Source organism: Cyclopterus lumpus, chromosome 24 (genome assembly GCF_009769545.1).
Source record: "Cyclopterus lumpus isolate fCycLum1 chromosome 24, fCycLum1.pri, whole genome shotgun sequence".
NCBI classification, from domain to species: Eukaryota; Metazoa; Chordata; class Actinopteri; order Perciformes; family Cyclopteridae; genus Cyclopterus; species Cyclopterus lumpus.
The window spans coordinates 3026332-3047212 of NC_046989.1; the positions used below are offsets into that span (position 1 = coordinate 3026332).

At 43.0% G+C, this 20881-nt stretch overlaps 2 protein-coding genes across 2 annotated transcripts; both read right to left on the reverse strand.

Annotated features, from left to right (window-relative positions):
• Nucleotides 1–4865: 4865 nt before the first annotated feature.
• LOC117727813 (proline-rich nuclear receptor coactivator 1-like) lies at nt 4866–7581 on the reverse strand. The gene is made up of 2 exons (XM_034528324.1): nt 7133–7581; nt 4866–5554 (listed from the first exon to the last, which is right to left on the reverse strand). The coding sequence occupies exons 1-2, from the start codon at nt 7412–7414 to the stop codon at nt 5168–5170; spliced, it is 669 nt and encodes a 222-aa protein (XP_034384215.1). The 5' UTR covers nt 7415–7581; the 3' UTR covers nt 4866–5167.
• A 1904-nt stretch (nt 7582–9485) lies between these two features.
• LOC117727817 (cysteine-rich protein 2-like) lies at nt 9486–16542 on the reverse strand. The gene is made up of 8 exons (XM_034528328.1): nt 16386–16542; nt 12433–12527; nt 10981–11038; nt 10688–10819; nt 10493–10561; nt 10264–10358; nt 10090–10147; nt 9486–9790 (listed from the first exon to the last, which is right to left on the reverse strand). Exons 1-8 carry the CDS (start codon nt 16426–16428, stop codon nt 9723–9725), a joined length of 618 nt encoding a protein of 205 aa, XP_034384219.1. The 5' UTR covers nt 16429–16542; the 3' UTR covers nt 9486–9722.
• Between the last annotated feature and the right edge of the window lie 4339 nt (nt 16543–20881).

Consider the following 20881-nt stretch of genomic DNA (forward strand, 5'->3'; position numbering starts at 1 on the left):
AATATCATAATCATCATTTTGTCAGGAGTCAGCCCACTCAGCACGTTTTCTAACTAGCAACTCGTAGCTCGGTGCTATCAGAAAAAGACAGATAGCAAAGAGCAAGAGGACTTAACACAAAATCCTTCTGCACCAAAGCATCTCTGAGATATGAGCCAAAGAACACAGCAACATGAGTCACTTTAGCGCTTACAGTCACAAATGTTGCTTATCTTTGGCTTTTTTTGGGAGAACATTTTTTTTTCTTCTTCTAATAAACAAAGACTGATATATTTGATGTATTGAACACCATAAGTAATATACAAGTGAAATATATGGTTTGGTACATGAGAAAATTCAAATTGCACAGATGGTGCCCAAATGCCCATTTCGCCTAATTAATCTGTACTAAAACCTCTAACTTTGTTCTGCTTTACTTTTTAAAAGTCAAACTTTCCAGAGAGACTGGTCCCATAGTGAGTTATGACCTCTGTGGGTTTTGACCTTTTCTCTGTATCCTTCCAAGAGATAATCGTCCTGAAAGTGCTTTTTTTTCTAGGCGAACCTGGAAATTCAACTTTTGCTGTCTTTCATCTTTATTTACTCTTAACCAGTAACAAATATACTAATATTTACACATCGGAACAAAAGCACACATGGATTGATTATTATAACACTAACGGTTTTCAAATAGCCTTTGTGGTTGCTGAGATACACCCTTTTTAGTTTGGGTATTTGGGTTTCGAGCAGTAACCTAAAAAATAGGTTGGTTTTCAAAAGGTAAAGCTCAAGCATAGCTTTAGCATAATATTAGCAAAAACATATTGGACTCCAAACCAACAATTCCACATCAAAGTGAATTAAAATGAGTTATTCTGCATTAGAGTGAGTTCATGCTGAGCTACTTACAAATTAATCATAAATCTGTCAGGATCCATATTGAACCTACTATAACAATTCTATTTATATCATTCTTACCACCATTTTATTTTCAACTCATCCAGGCTACTTGTCGAATTCCCCCCCCCCCAAGGAAGATCATCGCCACACAGGAAGCCAGACACATCGACAACCAATGCTAAAAAGAAAAAGGGTACAACAGAATTGCAGAACAGGAAACCCCCTTTTATGTCCGTCAAAACCAATAAAAATCTAAATATTGCTGACCCATTCAGAGTCACTTGGGTCCCAAGGTTGCAAAGCCTCTTCGTATGGTTTCGGCAGAGTCCTCGCCAATAAAATTCATAAATAAAATTCATAAAAGGCTAGAGGCAGATGGTGTGGTGCTGTCCAGCCAATGCTGGAGGATGGATAATCAAACCAGTACCATAGAAGACTGAGGATTCTCCTGTCTGTTTAATACAGGTGAATAAATGCACTTAAGTGCCAACATGCTGCTTACACCTTAAACATATGCCAGAACAGTCTTTGTTATATTTGCTCCTACTGTATTTAGTTTGTAATTTATGTATTGAACGAGCTCCTCATTTACATCAGGACAGCAGAAAGTCTCTACACCTTCCGTCGCAAACTAAAAACACATCTTTTTCAACTATACCTTGAATAGGGAAGGTAGAGCCGTAGTAGCACTCTAGTAGCACTTAAATGTCCCTTACCGATAGCACTTTGTTGTTTAGCACTTTAGTAGCACTTAAATATCCCTTACCGATAGCACTTTGTTGTTTAGCACTTTAGTAGCACTTAAATGTCACTTACAGATAGCACTCTGTAGTTTAACGTTATTGAAGAAATTGTACTTGCTTGATTCTTGTTGTTCTAAGTTTGGACTCATGGTTTAATGCACTTATTGTAAGTCGCTTTGGATAAAAACGTCAGCTAACTGACATGTAATGTAATGTAATAATGTATAATTTTAAACTAAATTTCTCGGGATTTGTAACTGCATATTCGTTTGCTTTTTAACATGATTATTTTCCATTGGTGATCGGTAATCGTAGTTTTAAGATCCCGTTCTCATGATTGTCTGCTGCTGTGAGTACTTAACTTACTTAAGGAGAGCAGTTTGTAATAAATACAGCTTGTTTTGTTCCTCTTCAGCTGGCTGATTCCATCAGCTCTGGTCCATGACCTTCTTCGTATCGGGGTACAGAGTTTAAGAAACTGTGTTTTGGGTCGCCCATACTCATCCTGAAGCTGATTAAAAGACTTTATGGGACCACTTTCAGAGGTCGTTTGTCACCTGGATCCCATGTGTGTTCCATTCTTTAAAACCAGGGTCAATACAGGAAGGAAGGAAATTGGGGTTATTAACAATCGGTGCATAAAAAGAGTATTTTCTATTGATAGAAAACACCTTCTTTACCCTAATCCACGTGATTAGAATGTTACTCACTGGTGTCACTGGTGCCTAGTGTTTGTTTAACAGTATTTAAGAAAGGTGCACTTGATAGTGAGTTACATCCTTGCATTTCAAAGTCTAACCATATTGATTTGGGGTCTTGTGCCACCCATTCTGATACTTGTATTGACTAGAAATAATATTGAAGACTCGGTACTGCTAGACGCCCATTTACCTGGCAGTTGGAGTTGCTTGTGGAGAGGTGTACAGTTGTTTTACCCAATTTATAAATGTATCGCCCAGGGAATCATTTTCCAAAACGTTGAACATGTATTTCCATTCGATTCTCAGCATCCGAGGAGACCCTAGATTCTAGAGGATTGTTTTTGGACTGTTGAATGACCCCCAATAAGCATAAGAGTGACGACCTTGCACAAATCCTGTTTGATCGGCCCGATGATGGTGGGGAGCAGAGGGTCGAGTCTTCTAGCTAATATTTAGTTTTCCACGCATTGAAAACTAATCGGTCTATACGAAGAAGGTTCTTCTGGGGTTTTCCTTGCTTTGGTATTAAGGTAATTGCAGCCGTTTTTTACTCAAGGAGTATTCGTACATTTTACTTAAGAGTGAAAATATCTTTAAATTCTTTATATATTTCTGGAGGAAAGCCATCGGGGCCAGCTGCTTTACCAGAGGGGATGTCATCCATAGCTTCCTGTATCCCTGCAAATGTAATTGGCTTATTCAAAGCCTGTTGTTGTTGCTCATTAGCTCATTGCTCATTAGAGAGTCACTTTTATGTATTTCTGATGTATATAATAATTTATAGTAATTGGTAAATATGGCATTAATCTCCTCAGACTTAAAACAACGTATTCCGTTCGAGTCTTTCAGACAAGAGACCGAATTATGGCTATTTTGATTACTTAAAAGTTTTGAAAGTAAATTACCGGGTTTGTTTCCATAAAGCTTTTGGTTTTTAGAAAATACATTCTGGACTTGTTAAGATATGTATTATAAAGAGCAGCCCTTACAACAATAATGTTTCCGTAGTTTTCTTTAGTTGAATACTGTTATATATTATATATATATATACATACATACATATATACACATGTGTGTATATATATATATATATATATATATATATATATATATATATATATATATAAAAATACACACACACTGTACCAGACTGGATTTTTTTTTTGTCATATCTTGTTTTCTGTCATCAATAAACACAAAAACAACATTTAACAGGGGGGTAACCAATATTTTATTATATATATATTTTTAATTTAGATATGAAATAAGTTCTTCATAAAACACTTTTGTGCCGTCAACCACTAAGACAACAGCTCCTCCTCCTTATTGAGTTATCATCGTTTAAAATGTCAGAACAAAGATCTTGCTTTTAGAAGCTGGAAGCAGAAAATGACTCAAACAATTGTTTGTCTAAATAATAATAATAAAATAATATATATAAATCCTCAGGCATTCCACGTACTCTAATGAATTTGGTGCAGTTTAAATTGAGCGATAACAAAAATGTAGTTCTTGGGGAAGAGAATAAGACTTTATAAACTTAGCCGCCTTCATGTGAACGTACTCTTAAAGTCAGTGCAATAAAGATTTTAATAAAAAATAAGAAACAGCGCTCTGGTTGTGTCCCCGACTCCACTCTCGCTGTCGTCTCTCCGTTTGGACCCAAGTCCGCGACCGGCTGGTCAAACATCTGGCCGAGAGCAACGAGCCGTTAGAAAAGTCTTTCTCGTCGCTTCAAGGAGCCGAGACGAGGACCCGAGAGACGAGGACCTGAGACGAGGGGTCGAGAGACGAGGACCCGAGACGAGGGGTCGAGAGACGAGGAGCCGAGACGAGGACCCGAGAGACGAGGACCCGAGACGAGGGGCAGAGAGACGAGGACCCGAGACGAGGGGCCGAGACGAGGACCCGAGACGAGGACCCGAGAGACGAGGGGCCGAGACGAGGACCCGAGACGAGGACCCGAGACGAGGGGCCGAGACGAGGGGCCGAGAGACGAGGGGCCGAGACGAGGACCCGAGACGAGGGGCCGAGACGAGGACCCGAGACGAGGACCCGAGACGAGGGGCCGAGACGAGGACCCGAGACGAGGGGCCGAGAGACGAGGGGCCGAGACGAGGACCCGAGACGAGGGGCCGAGACGAGGACCCGAGACGAGGACCCGAGAGACGAGGACCCGAGACGAGGACCCGAGAGACGAGGACCCGAGAGACGAGGACCCGAGACGAGGGGCCGAGACGAGGACCCGAGACGAGGACCCGAGAGACGAGGGGCCGAGACGAGGACCCGAGACGAGGGGCCGAGACGAGGACCCGAGACGAGGACCCGAGACGAGGACCCGAGACGAGGACCCGAGAGACGAGGACCCGAGAGACGAGGACCCGAGACGAGGGGCCTCACTTTTCTTCTTTTTTTTTTTACATTTTCTTTTTTGTGGAAAAACCATAGTAACAAAACTAGAATCTCTGTTAAAACGACAAGGAAAAATATACACAAATATAAGTTTTCAATATATTTTTTGTACATTAACATGAGCTCTTTAAAAAAAAAAGACACACACACACACACACACACACACACACACACAAAGTGGCCTCATCCTCCCGCCGCACACTTTCTTACGTTACAGAAACAAAACAACAACACATTTCCCAAATGGGCCGACGCCCACAACGCCCACAATCTCCGGCGGCGCGTCGCAGGTAATTGAACTCCGGCTAATTAAAAAAACTCGACGTGTTGCAGCGCGTTCAGAGGCCAAACTCGAATTCACCGTAATGCCCCAATTTTTTTTCCTCCTTTTTGGCCCCAACAACCGCCGCGAGTTCGATTCCCCCGGCGCGGTCACGACTCGTCTCGGACCTTCAGCAGCGACTTCAGGTCGACGCTCATCTGCTCTCGGCGCCGGTCGCTCCGCCGGGGCTCGCCGTCCCCGACCCAGTGGCTGGGCGGCTTGGGCAGGACGCTCGGCGCCGGCGGCTCGCTGAACTTGGCCCCGGCGTAGACCTTCTCGCCGTCCTTGAGGGGTTCGGGCGCGACCTCGTCGTTGTCGGAGACGCGGAGGAGGGGGAGGGGCTTATTCGGGCCGCCGGGGTCTTTGTTCTTCGCGGGGCGAGTCGCCCCGGGGCCCGGGCCCTGCTTGGGCCTGTGGCCCCGTGGGATCATGCTCTGGCCGGCGTGGCCACTCGGCGCCGCTCCTCGCTCCGATCGGCCGGATTTGGATTTCAGCAGCTGGGAAAACAAACCGTTGTTAAACCAGATTAAACATTATTAATCTATTAATGTCAAAAGATCCTTCTGGCCGTTAAAATCACAGTTTATATTTGCTTACTTAAGGTGGACTTACTAGTTAGAGGGGGGTCCTGGTCTTTATAGTCCTGGGGATGTCAGAGTCAGTTAGAGGGGGTCCTGGTCTTTATAGTCCTGAGAATGTCAGAGTCAGTTAGAGGGGGGTCCTGGTCTTTATAGTCCTGAGAATGTCAGAGTCAGTTAGAGGGGGTCCTGGTCTTTATAGTTCTGAGGATGTCAGAGTCAGTTAGAGGGGGGTCCTGGTCTTTATAGTCCTGGGGATGCCAGAGTCAGTTAGAGGGGGGTCCTGGTCTTTATAGTCCTGGGGATGTCAGTCAGTTAGAGGGGGGTCCTGGTCTTTATAGTCCTGAGAATGTCAGAGTCAGTTAGAGGGGGGTCCTGGTCTTTATAGTCCTGAGAATGTCAGAGTCAGTTAGAGGGGGTCCTGGTCTTTATAGTCCTGAGGATGCCAGAGTCAGTTAGAGGGGGGTCCTGGTCTTTATAGTCCTGGGGATGTCAGAGTCAGCTAGAGGGGGTCCTGGTCTTTATAGTCCTGGGGATGTCAGAGTCAGTTAGAGGGGGTCCTGGTCTTTATAGTCCTGGGGATGTCAGAGTCAGTTAGAGGGGGTCCTGGTCTTTATAGTCCTGAGGATGCCAGAGTCAGTTAGAGGGGGGTCCTGGTCTTTATAGTCCTGGGGATGTCAGAGTCAGTTAGAGGGGGGTCCTGGTCTTTATAGTCCTGGGGATGTCAGAGTCAGTTAGAGGGGGGTCCTGGTCTTTATAGTCATGGGGATGCCAGAGTCAGTTAGAGGGGGGTCCTGGTCTTTATAGTCCTGGGGATGTCAGAGTCAGTTAGAGGGGGTCCTGGTCTTTATAGTCCTGGGGATGTCAGAGTCAGTTAGAGGGGGTCCTGGTCTTTATAGTCCTGAGAATGCCAGAGTCAGTTAGAGGGGGGTCCTGGTCTTTATAGTCCTGGGGATGTCAGTCAGTTAGAGGGGGTCCTGGTCTTTATAGTCCTGGGGATGTCAGAGTCAGTTAGAGGGGGTCCTGGTCTTTATAGTCCTGGGGATGTCAGTCAGTTAGAGGGGGTCCTGGTCTTTATAGTCATGGGGATGTCAGAGTCAGTTAGAGGGGGGTCCTGGTCTTTATAGTCATGGGGATGTCAGAGTCAGTTAGAGGGGGTCCTGGTCTTTATAGTCCTGGGGATGTCAGTCAGTTAGAGGGGGTCCTGGTCTTTATAATATAAATTTGACAGACCAAGTCGAAGGTTTTTTTTAATGTCTTGTTGTTGTTGTTTATTTCGACCAATAGTCCCAAACTCACATATTCAATGTACCACAATAAAAGACTTTAGTTACACACACACACAAACTAAATATTTACATTTGCTTAAATATGACTTGACACCTAAAATCGATCACCAGGTGTAAACACTACTTTATTATATACACCTCACGAGACTAAAGTCCTGCAGCAAAGAACAACAACAACAACAACAACAAAGGAGGAAGTGGACGTCACCTCTTTTCTCGCTCCCTGTTTGAGGTTGTGGAGGGTGAGCGCGGTCTGTGGACCGAGAGGCGGCTCGGTACCGTGCTGAGGGTTGTTGTTGTTGATGATGTTGTTGTTGTTGTTGTTGAGGTCGGACAGCCGGATGTTGGGGCTGCTTCTCGGAGGCTTCCGCAGCTTCCTCCCTCCTTTCTTCTTCCGCAGCGCCTGCCTCGTTTTCCCCGACATCGGGTTGTTGTTCTCGGCGTCGCCGATGTCCGCTTCATGGCCGCGAGCCGGAGACCCGTCCGGCATCCTCCTTTTTAATTTAAATAATTTAAATAATTAATAAACTAATTGGTATTAATATTTATTATTTCAAATAATATCTGCCGCTAAAAATAAACCGACGGACGTCCTTCTAGCCCCGAGATGGCGTCGGTGCCCGAGCGCTTTTAAAGCGGAAGTACAGGACACGCAGCTTCCGGTGGGGCGTTTCAGAATAAAACGCTCTGTTTACAAGAGGCGCAATGCGGATTTGCGGGAGCCAAGAAAATATCTGTTCAAACAACGGGTTATTGTTTAATAATAATGTCTGCGCAATTGATATCAAAAACGGGATTAATGCATAATTTAACTGTCCTGTTTTTTTTACTGTACTGTTATTAGTTTTTTATTTACCTTATTTTTGTTTTTATTTTAAAATGTTAATATTTTTTCTATTTTTGTGATGATTTGTTTATTGTTATGCACCTTTCACAAAGTAAAATTCATTGTATGTTCAACGTTCTTGGCAATAAATAGTTCTGATTATGTTTAACAGAAATAAACTTGCCATCAAGTACAACTTTTCCACTGTTGTGTTTCTGTTTTGTTAAAAACATTATAAACGTGTTTCCATGTTTTTTGTTCTCCAGCAGAAATCACAGTTGATCCTTTGTTGGCTCTCAGGAAGACGTTTTCAGATCAATAACTGACATACAAGTATCACAATTTAAAAATACTTTGCCACAATTATAATAAGTATTACCAGCATACCAATGATTTTATTTGTATTGATAGTCAAATGTAAATATATTAACTGTAATATTGGAGATTAAATATTGGAATTCGCATATAAAATACTTTGTTTTTAAAGTTTTTAATTGTGGAAAACTTCGTTCAGGTTGCCAAGACTCATACAGAGTATCGGTTTGTAATTATTATTTCATAGTAAACCATCAAATATATCATTTATTACTAATAGATGGAGAAGCAAAATCTTAATAGTTTAAGTTTAAGTTGCTAATTAAATGTTTTAATGTAAATATGAATTAGCAAAGTTGTCTGATCAATGCAGCCGAGCATAGAAGTGTAGTGGACGAATAAAATACAAGTACCTTGAAGTTGTGCTCAACTGGAGTACTTTCCTTCACTGGTTACTGCAGTGTTTTCATACAGTAAAATGTATATACTTTTATTTTGTAGACAAACTCTTTCCCCTTCCGATAGCATTCCGGTCACAGCAACACATTTCCACTTCCGGGGATCTGTTTCCTGTATCTGACTTCATCCTGTCAGTGACGTCATACCGTTTTATTTGGTTGTAACTTTTGGGCCAAAGTTTTAAGAGATACAATATAGATTAGAGAGTTTTGACCGGGAATAATAATAACAATAATACTAAGAATAACAATAAAATAGATGACACTAAACTCTTTATGTGAATTTAAGAGATGTGTTTAAATGTCAAAAAGAAGGTCAATTTAATTTTATGCGCTCAAAACGTTGTTTATTTGATATAAATATCTATATATATAATATTGTTGCCCCAATAGTTCATACATAATTTGTAGGTTAACATGATTGTATTAGCTCTCCTTGATGTTTATGATAATTCTCAATTAATTATTATTAATTTTGATACGTTTATCAATTTAAAAACAACAAACATTTGTTGATTCCAGCTTCTTTCTCTTTTTAAATAATTTTAAATTGAATAGTTTTGCATCTGGATGGTTTTATCAAACCAAACGAGGCATTTGAAGACTTTCACACAGTGGGAAATTAGCAACTTCTACTATTTTAGTTGGTTAATAATCAAAGAAAAAAATAATAAAGCATTTCATATTTGTCATTAAAAAGAACAAATAGCCACAGACACTGCACACAGGTTTGGTATCACACAGCTTTACTGCAGGAAACGTGATGCGCAGTTTAAACTCAGCTTCATAACATTCAGGAAGCGCCCGTCTCTGTGCGTACGGCTAGGCTACGGCTAGGCTACGGCTACGCTACGGCTACGGCTCATCGCTCAGGAGCAGGAAGAACCCGTTGGACAAACACTCGCCACACGTCGGCCGGTACGCACGGTACAACTTCACAAAAGTCTGATGAACTATATTAATCACGAGTGACAAGCCGGCTTTTATCCAGAATTATTTTGGCAAAGAAACAAATGGCAAATTTGAAGAAAAAAAACACACGGGAGGACATGTTGAAAGTTTGTGTCTGTACAAAAAAAAAAAGTTATATAAACAATATAACAAATACAACAGAACATCTAAGTATCCGTCCCTGTGGCCGCGACCGTAGAAGGCAAAGAGACACGAGGGTCCTGGAGGCGTCGGAGGGGGCGTCGGCCTCAGGGCTGGGCCTCTGCTTCGGCGGGTTCGTCGTAGATGTAGCTGCCGACGCCGCCGGTGTTGACACCTGAGAGGGGGGGGGGGGGTACAGGTACCAAAAATGGTGAACATCTTAAAAAACGTATTATTATAATATATATATATTTTTTAAACAAAATGTACTGAAACCCCGGCAACGAGGAAGACCTGAGGACGGTAGTGAGAATAAATATGAATTTAAATCCTCTAAACTGAGGATGAATCTGGTCAGAATAGACGCGAAGCTCATTTATTTGGCTCCGCCCACCGAGGTTTGACCAACGCCCTCTGATGAACATGAACGCATCTAAAATGGCCTCCTGCACGACGGTTGTCATGACGTCATACCTTTGGGCCCGAACAGCACGGCGTAGCACGGTTTGTGGCAGTACGGCTGTCCGTCGTGCTGCAACGGGGAGGAGAAGAAAACATTCACATTCCTCACACTGGTTTTTAAACGTGATGAAAACCATACGAACGACGTCATCGCTGTGATGTCATCGCTGTGATGTCATCGCTCACCTCTGCGTGGCTGCCGGCAGACAGGGTCTTACTGCACCGCTCGCAGCGCAGACAGGGCCGGTGCCAGTTCTTCCCCAGAGACGACACCTTCTCAGCTGCACGCACACACACACACACACACACACACACACACACACACAGCATGGAGATAGTCACCATGGTAACCAGCCGCTTGAGTCCCTTAGACACATTCCAACACTGTGAGATACAAAGACACCGATCTGCTCACCGAAATACACCGTCTTGTTGCATCTGGGGCAGATGTTGGGTCCTCCGGAGAAAGAGGAGAAGCTTGCAGCTGATTACAGTAACAAATTATTATTATTATTATTATTGTTTTTTACCAACACGAAATCTCTCTTATCCTCTTTATTTCCATCGCTCCCCCCTACCTCACCCCCATACACCTCTTTCTATAACTCACCCTTCACCGGTCCTCGCGCGGGGACTTTTTTCTCCCCCTCCGGCTTGCCATCCGTTTCCGTGGAAACGGCGGCGGGGGCCTCGTTGACGGGCGCGTCGTACACGTAGGAGCCGGCTCCGCCGATGTTCACGCCTGCGGCGCCGGAGGAAAATGTTGCGTTCACGGACAGGAAAATGTGAAATAAAATGTTTTTTTTACTGAAGAAGAAGAAGAAGAAGAAGAAGAAGAAGAAGAAGAAGAAGAAGAAGAAGAAGAAGAAGAAGAAGAAGAAGAAGAAGAAGAAGAAGCTTCACCTTTTGGTCCAAAGAGGGCGGCGTAGCACGGCTTGTGGCAATAAGGCGTCCCGTCGTGCTGTAAAACAGGGAGGAGGGAAAGTGAACAAACTATTTTAGTATTTGGTCTGTTTGGATTCACGTGGAGCCAGACAATAAACTAACTTATTCACGGACGTTTACAAAGACACGTCTGCTCTCTGTTATTTTCTCTGTTCGCAGGAATTCATGAAGCCCGACAGAGCTAAATATGAGCATCGGCCCGGTCTGCGGTGTGTTTACCCTCATTTCATTTCAGTAATGTCTGTGGCGGCCTGTTCTCTGGGAGATGAAGCGCCGTGCTCCTTTTTCATATCGATGCGTTGTTTAAATCAAATAGAGACTTTCCAATTGTTCATGTTTCAGACATAACATGTGTTCCATTGCTGGCTTCATCAAAACAACACAAGAATCAAAGCTACGGCACCGTACGTCCTGCATTCTCTCTCCTGACCACCAGGGGGCGACTCCTCTGGTTGTATAGAAGTCTATGCTTCATGTGTTAAAGCTGCATTCTCTCTCCTGACCACCAGGGGGCGACTCCTCTGGTTGTATAGAAGTCTATGCTTCATGTGTTAAAGCTGCATTCTCTCTCCTGACCACCAGGGGGCGACTCCTCTGGTTGTATAGAAGTCTATGTTTCATGTGTTAAAGCTGCATTCTCTCTTCTGACCACCAGGGGGCGACTCCTCTGGTTGTATAGAAGTATATGCTTCATGTGTTAAAGCTGCATTCTCTCTCCTGACCACCAGGGGGCGACTCCTCTGGTTGTATAGAAGTCTATGCTTCATGTGTTAAAGCTGCATTCTCTCTACTGACCACCAGGGGGCGACTCCTCTGGTTGTATAGAAGCCTATGCTTCATGTGTTAAAGCTGCATTCTCTCTACTGAACACCAGGGGGCGACTCCTCTGGTTGTATAGAAGTCTATGCTTCATGTGTTAAAGCTGCATTCTCTCTACTGACCACCAGGGGGCGACTCCTCTGGTTGTATAGAAGTCTATGCTTCATGTATTAAAGCTGCATTCTCTCTCCTGACCATCAGGGGGGACTCCTCTGGTTGTATAGAAGTCTACGCTTCATGTGTTAAACAGATGGACTGAAAGTATTACGCAACAGTCACGACGAGAGCTGGTTTAAAATGACATTCATGTGACAAACTGCACCATAGAAAGAGACCTCAAGGAGAAGCACTTGTACACTCCTATCCTGACTCCTCTGCAGAAGGTGGTCAGGAGGTCAGCAGAGTAACTGTTGGACCACAAGGAAACCTCAACATTCCTGCTGAGATCATCTGTCAATCAAAGGCCCCCAAAAGCAGTTCTATACCTGCTGTGGTTTTAGGGTACCTTCACACCGAGTGTCGGTGACTGCAAATAGTTCCACTATTAAATTCATGACTCTCAGACGCCCCCTTCAGGTCATTTCCTCTCACCTCGGCGTGGCCTCCTGGATTCAACGTCTTGTTGCAGCGCTCACATTTCAGACAGAACTTGTGCCAGTCCTTCCCCAAAGACGACACCTTCTCCGCTGCAGAAGAAGAAGAGGAAGAGGAGGAGGAAGAAGAAGAAGAAGAAGAAGATAAGAAGAAGAAGAAGAAGAAGAAGAAGAAGAAGAAGAAGAAGAAGAAGAAGAAGAAGAAGAAGAAGAAGAGACACAAATGAGGGATGTAATTCAACACGTTGAATGTTGATGGTGGTTTGAAAACCAGTATAAAGATCCAGCGAGGATGAATGGACCGGACTGGGAAACCAGACCACGATAGGACGAGAAAATAAAATCTGGATCTAATCATCCTCGGAGACGTATAATCAGAAATGTTCCAGGAAACGCAAATCAAAGAGAAGATTATGAACATCATTGGCAAAAAATATCAAGCAGAAAAGCGAAAAAAGGTCCTTCCTGTTTTTTTGATGAGATCTAGGTTAAATATATCAATTCAATGCTATTCAGATGTGTACAGTACAACAGCGGATGGTAACCAATGGTAACTAAACAAAAACAACCTTTTTTTTCTTTACTTTTACCCTTTTCTTATACAATTGTGTTGTTTGATTGTAACATTCTGACAACTTTTTATACAATATTATTAAAACCTTTATATGATGTTGTGTTTCAACAAGCGAACTTTTGGAAGAATTTAGTAGAAATCTACAAAAGAAAATAGACAAAGAAGTCAAATAAACATCCCGATGTGTATTTTGGATGTTTTCTTCCCATCAGATGGGAGCAACATAGCCCGAAAGCCAGAAAATTGACCAGTGCAAGAGAATCTTTTCTTTCCCTGTGGGAGTCTCTTCTTAAAGCTAAAACCAAACGAAAACGTAAAAAAACAAAAGGTCTGCGACAATTCTGCATGAAGAGAATACTTTTACTTTCTGTATGTTTTGATGCCAACATACTTACATGAGTAAGATTTTAAATGCATGAGTTTGATGCTGATTTGGACTTTTAGAAAGGAAAGAGGGAGAGAGAGAGTGAGAGAAAGACTCCCAGAATATCCCAGCAGAGACACCGGGGCCCTGATAGAGCGTGACACATCCTCTGGGGCCCTGATAGAGCGTGACACAGCCTCTGGGGCCCTGATAGAGCGTGACACATCCTCTGGGGCCCCGATAGAGCGTGACACTTCCTCTGGGGCCCTGATAGAGCGTGACACATCCTCTGGGGCCCCGATAGAGCGTGACACTTCCTCTGGGGCCCCGATAGAGCGTGACACTTCCTTTTGGGGTCCCGATAGAGCGTGACACATCCTCTGGGGCCCCGATAGAGCGTGACACTTCCTCTGGGGCCCCGATAGAGCGTGACACTTCCTTTTGGGGTCCCGATAGAGCGTGACACATCCTCTGGGGCCCTGATAGAGCGTGACACATCCTCTGGGGCCCTGATAGAGCGTGACACATCCTCTGGGGCCCCGATAGAGCGTGACACTTCCTCGGGGCCCCGATAGAGCGTGACACTTCCTCTGGGGCCCCGATTGAGCGTGACACTTCCTCTGGGGCCCTGATAGAGCGTGACACAGCCTCTGGGGCCCTGATAGAGCGTGACACAGCCTCTGGGGCCCCGATAGAGCGTGACACTTCCTCTGGGGCCCTGATAGAGCGTGACACATCCTCTGGGGCCCCGATAGAGCGTGACACTTCCTCTGGGGCCCTGATAGAGCGTGACACTTCCTCTGGGGCCCTGATAGAGCGTGACACTTCCTCTGGGGCCCCGATAGAGCGTGACACCTCCTCTGGGGCCCTGATAGAGCGTGACACTTCCTCTGGGGCCCCGATAGAGCGTGACACCTCCTCTGGGGCCCTGATAGAGCGTGACACCTCCTCTGGGGCCCCGATAGAGCGTGACACTTCCTCTGGGGCCGTGATAGAGCGTGACACTTCCTCTGGGGCCCCGATAGAGCGTGACACTTCCTCTGGGGCCCCAATAGAGCGTGACACATCCTTTTGGGGCCCCGATAGAGCGTGACACTTCCTCTGGGGCCCCGATAGAGCGTGACACATCCTTTTGGGCCCCCCGATAGAGCGTGACACTTCCTCTGGGGCCCCGATAGAGGTGACTTTCTTTACTTGTCATTTATATTTAGTCTCGCCCATTTAGTACAGAAACTTTGTTGCATAAATTAATACAAATTATAGGCCACAAACAACTTGATTGACACCGTCAACTTTGAAGCTCAAAATCCCAAAATAGACTTATTGAGCTTAACAAATGAAATGCATCTCCACCACGACACATATTCCACTAGCCAGAGGAAACATATTTCTGGTCAAGTCGGAAAAAAGAGCAAAGCATGATTGGCTGAAGCTGCAGGGGGCGGGGCTTCTGCCTCTCCTGAGAAATGAAGACGAAGGAACAAAAAGAAGGAAAAAAAAAATCGATCCGCTTGACGCACGAGCGATCGATAAATTATTCACAACGCCACGTGGCGTATGGCTTCCCACTGATACGCGGGCTCTGAACTCACTCCCGGGTGAGATATCACTCTCATGTCCGGGGGTGGGGGAGGAAAAAAAGGTCATTTAAAGGTCATAAGATGTCAGATAACACAGTTTAGTTGTGATGGCCAGAGACAAAGCGGACGGTTAATGGCTCTTATCTAAAGATAGTGGACCAGTTATAGCCCAGTGGAAACCAGTCTGAGTCCAGGACTCACCAGTCGAGGCTTCTTCTGACTTCCACATTTGAACTGGTAAAGAAAACATCATCAAATCATAAAATAAGAGGGTGACTAGTGGAGGAAGTACTACTACTATGTTACTGGAGTAAAAGCATCAGCACAGTGTAGAAATACTCTGATACAAGTATTCAAAAATATAAGTATTGGCATCGAGAAACAGGTTCAGAATAATGTATATTATTGGATTATAATCGTTGATGCATTCATGTGTTCATCACTCTGATGTTACAGCTGCTGGGACTAGTTTTAATAACTTCATATATACGACTTTATGAATCCGACTCCCTCGTCTTGGTTATATGTCTGAAATAAGATCTTTTTCGATGTTACTCGTTACGTTTATGGCCCTGACGATGGCTTTTCACTCCAAATAACAGTAGTGTTTATGTGCGAGGATGATCTCAAAACGTGCACGTTTAATAAACAAGTGTTTGACACACAGATTATCTTCTGCGGTAAACCGAAAAGGACGAAATCCTTTATCTGTTACTATATTTTATTAATAAACCTTCATATCTATCCACTTGAGATTGAGAACAACAAGATGGCAGCGTGAAGGCTTCACACACACAACAGCACACAATGTGCAGCGTTCGAATAGTTCTCAACCCGGTTTTAAAAATGTAATAATGTATTCACCATCGCATGATGTCTCAAGAGTCGCGATATTGGAAATACACACATCGCAATAGGATATGATATATAAATATAATAACTTACAGTTAATCATCTGAAACACGTTCATGTAAAACATTAGACATCAATGGGTTAACTTTTCCCTCCTGTCACTCTGAATACTTCATTATGTAACATAGGTGTGTTATCGCCATATTTCATTCATCACAAAGCCACACCTGTAATAAAAAAACAAGAGTCTGCACATATTGCTTTGAAATAAGAGAGTTGATTCATAAGATAAGACATGCATCAAGTCACCAGGGGATATTTATTGTTATTATATAGATATCATTTTTTTTAATGTTCTTCAATATTTAAAAAATAATAATATTGTTCTAATAATAAAAATAATACAATCATAAAATATATGTACTTTTTATCAGTGGCCTCACGTGTGTATAATACATCTCCCTATTAAAAGCTCATTGTTTTGCATTCATTGTGATGGATTGAGGGGCGGCAGTGGAAGCCTCTCACCAGGAGCTCGACGTCGAAAAAAAATATTAATAATAAAAAAAACATGCACTCACCGAAATACACCGTCTTGTCGCATTTTGGACATTTTGACGCCATTTCCGCGTGAACAAAGAGACGGAGTGTCTCTCTCTCTCTCTCTCTCTCTCTCTCTCTCTCTCTCTCTCTGATGGTGAAGCTGCTGCTGGTGAGTACCGACGCTCACATCCTCCCTCTGGCTCGTCTGCCTCATTTACATAAACCCCGCCCCCCAGGGTGACGTCACGCCCAGATATTTAAAAAAAACATGCGCATTTATTTGGGCATTGCTGATGGATATAAAAAAAAATTAAAAAGAATACACAGAACAATATACGTGTGTACACAAAAAAGCATATTATTATTATTATTATTATTATTATTATTATTATTATTATTATTATACACATGTGAGTTGTCTGTCCAGACAGAAATCAGGGGCCGTCTCTTGAAGTAAATTTAAAAATGATTTTATACAAGAATCAAAAGGGTAAAGAAATAGAAATAAAATAGAAAAGACACATAACTGTTCACATCAATATTGAGTTTATTTTCCTGTAACACTACCAGTACAGTTGGTTCATATATATATTATATATATTATTTTTTATATATATATTCATGACATCGTTGTTCTTCTTATCTTATATCAGGTGACTACTCGTACTATAATAAATAAAGGTACTTGTAATTCAATATTCTTTACGTCACCTAAACTAATAACTTGTTATTTACTCCACTTCATTTATCAAAATATATGATAATTTAATCAAATGTTATGCATTGTTAAAAAATGTAAATGTAAAACGTTAGTTAGTACGGTTGAATAGTGTAAATAATATTTAGTACTATATATATCTCCTTAAATTAGATTGAGACAATTAGTTGTTAATTTATTTAAGTTTTCCAAAAAGTAACTTTTGGTGAGTTTAGGAGAAGCGAGTCGACTAAGTAGTCAAATTAAAATCTAAAAATAGTATATTTTGGATGTTTTCATTCCACTTTAATCTGAAAGAAGACATGAAGTAAAATAGACTTTATATCATTTATAAATATGAAATGTGTTTGAGAATAAAGCCTTTTACATAATGTGAGTTTTTTTCAAGTGGTGTTTGTAGCAATGTCACTCAAATACTCACTTTCAATTTAAATGAAAATGAAAAATCTGGTGCCTCTAGATCCTTCATCCTTTATTAAGAAGGGACCATCCGAGGTCGTTTACCCTAATATGGACTTCCTGCAGCAGACGACCCACGTGAGCTCTCTCCACACCTCTTGTGATCTAAATCTGAAGGTGTTGTCCGCCTGCAGGTGTCTCTGTTCCTGATTGGTCCTAAATGGAGTGGAGGTCCGCCCCCCTGCGCTCTGTCTGTGTCCTCTGTGGTTGTCACAGCTCTCCACGGGGAATGTTAAGTGATGCTCTTCAGCCCCCAAGAGAGAGAGAGGAACATTCTTGGCACCGGGACACGAGGAGGAGGCCGATGGTGTGGGGTGAAGAAAAACTATAAAAAAACATTCAAGTCTTAATATTATTTTTTTTAAATAGTGGAAATAGCAACTTAGTCTCGGTATACCTCCAGTTTTTGGACCAAATGCGCAAAGACACAATAAAAAATAAATCACTATATTTTCCCTTTACATTTTTTTTTACTCCTACTAACTTTTAATGTGATTTTTCAAACAGTTTTCTTGAACACTTTCATACGCACAGAGCAGCAGGTGTTTTCAGCTTATTCGTCCGTGGTTGCTCGTCACCAGTTAACACGCGCCGACCACCACTGGACTGAAGCGCCCATTTTAAAACTCAAAAGTTAAAAACTCTGAGTCCATATGTGTGGCGCTCTGCGCATGAACCCAGATAACAGCGCCGCATCATCCAGTGACTTGTAGGCTCTTACATTTAATATTTGATATCTGTATCTGTCTGGCCGCTAAACATCGGGCCAAATATTCGCCATCTTTTGGTGGTTAAAAGCTTCGCACACTTACAAAATGCCATCGTTGTTTTCAAATCTGTAAACGGGTCCATTCCCTCCGAGGTTCACTGGAATGTGATGGACCGTAGCAACTTGAGGACAAAGCCCTGAGATGCGTGTTGAAGGCGACGGCGAGCTGTGGATTCCTGCCGGTGAGGCTCGCCTTTCTTTTCCGTCTCCGAGGCCGACGAGCTCTCGCTGTATTTTTAAAACGAGATAAACACACATAAACAGATTCCAAAGATGGAAACAGTGGCGATTCCTGTTCCGCATATAGTGCCCTTGGGCCCGGGCCATCTGGGGCCTGGGAATTCACTAATCTTAAAATAAACACATCCAGATTGCGTCTCCGTGTAGTTTTGGCCCGGACCTCCACAGTGACTGGAGGTCCGGGGCGTAGGAGGTCGAACCAGAACCGCTTCTGTCTCGTATCTGCACACAAAAAGATTGTCACATTTGTCTGTCTGTCGTTCATTTGAGGAATAACTTTGCGTCAAAGAAAAGACAAGTCTGGGGATGTTTTATGTAATAACGACAAAAGGTCAGCACATTTTGTGTATCCAAAGCTGGATACGTCTCTTTCCTCTGCTGTTGTCAACGAGCCACACTGTTGCACTGGGTGACAACACACACACACTGTGGTTTGTCTTTAAAGAGACAGTTTGGTTGGACTGGTCAGTGTATCATCTGCAGTAGACGGAGGAGAGGCAGGAGCACCACCTCGGGAGCCTGCTGTGTGGCCCCCATGTGAAACAGGACGTTGACATTGATTTATTTGTCACGTCGTTTTCGTACTTAAGTTACTGCATTTCCACAGTTCCATAGTTATCTCAACCCAAACCAAGTATGTTCATTGTCTCAACCTAACCTGGTTTCCTGCGAAGACGTCATTTTATTTTAAAAAGGCTGAATGATGAGTAATGAGTGGAATTTGACACGAGTTGCTGCACATTCTTTGGGAAATGAACAATCATCTCTACTTCTACACTAGTAAACACAGCAGTTGTGTTGGTGCCAAAGTGCGAGTGTGAACATAACTTCTGTACTTTAGGAACACCGATTACGTAGTTATTTTAACTCAAACCAAATATCTTTACCTAAACCTGACTAACTTGTTTCCTGTGAAGACGTCATTTTATTTTTGAAAAGGCCGTATGCATGTGATGAGCGTGAATTGACACGAGTTGCTGCACATTTTCAGGGAAACCAAAATCTTTTCCAAAACAGGTCTTGCACTGCAGCGTGTTGCTGGACATTCGGTAGGAAAACACAAGAAAAAGATCGTCTGAGAGGTGTCCGTCAGACAGGCAGAGATTTGTGCTGCTACCTGTGTTTCCGATTGGGGAAACGAGAGGATCAGTTGGGTGTCATCAGCGTAGATATGGTAGGAGAAGCCAATGCGAGCGAATTACAGAGCCGAGAGAGTTGGTGTACAGAGAGAAGAGGAGAGGACCCAGGACGGAGCCTTGAGGGACCCCAGTAGAGAGAGGACACAGATCACAGAGGTAGTTCTCACACACTCTTTGTACTCATACCTTCCAAAAGTAATGCACTGTAATTATTATACAACACTGGCAAACGTGAGCCAGGAGACGTATGATAAAGGAGGTGCGGACGGGTCCAAAATCACACAACCTTCGCCCAGGAGAAGTTTGCCGTTCACGGTGACGTAAGTCCAGCGCTTACGTCGTAGTAACGCCACTTCAAGAGTTATTTTAGCCAAAGCAACATATTTTTCCCAAACGTATTCAAGTAGTTTCGCTGCTTATACAGTTTATAAACTTCAGGGGCAGAATCGCTCGCTAGCTGACAAAGTTTACTTCAGTTAATGTGCTGATTTTCTTTTAATTCACTTTAATTGTCGTTAACATTTAAGTCCAATATGTTTTTGGGACCTAACCATTGATAAGAGACCATAGGCCGTTGATAACAGTCGTTTTTTTTATTATAACTGATACAGATATCTTCTGCCAATGAAACAAACACATTTAACACTTAAATAAACGGTGTTTTAGATTTGGGATCTTGGCTTTTGCGGTAGACAGTTTAGGATCTTTCCACTGCTGTAACTCTGTGACCGCATCGTCCTCCAAAATTAGCTACAACTTGCAACTGAAGTCATTATCTGATCTGTTTTCTGATGAGCTGGATTATGAATCCAAATTACAGGTCTCAGACCAGTGACACGTCATCTTATCTGTGTGCTTTCAGCTGCTCCAGTATCACCGTACTGCACCACGAATCCTGTCTGTTCTCTGATCAACTCCATCTAAAGAAAACAAGTTGCTTTTGCTGCAAACATTTATCTGAAGCAACAATCTTCACACCCTCGACTTCCTCAGTCTTCTTCTTTCTGACCGTGGGACTGAACATGAGGCCCTTGTTGGTGTGCTTGTACGTCAACGTGAGTCTTAACACAGTGTTTGTTGCTGCTTCACATTAGATCATTGAATATAGAAACGTATGACTTTGAGTCATAAGAGTCGAGTTCAACAGAACTGAATGAGAGGAAACAGTTTGAACCCAAAAGGGTTCAATTGTCTCTGGTGTTGATTCCA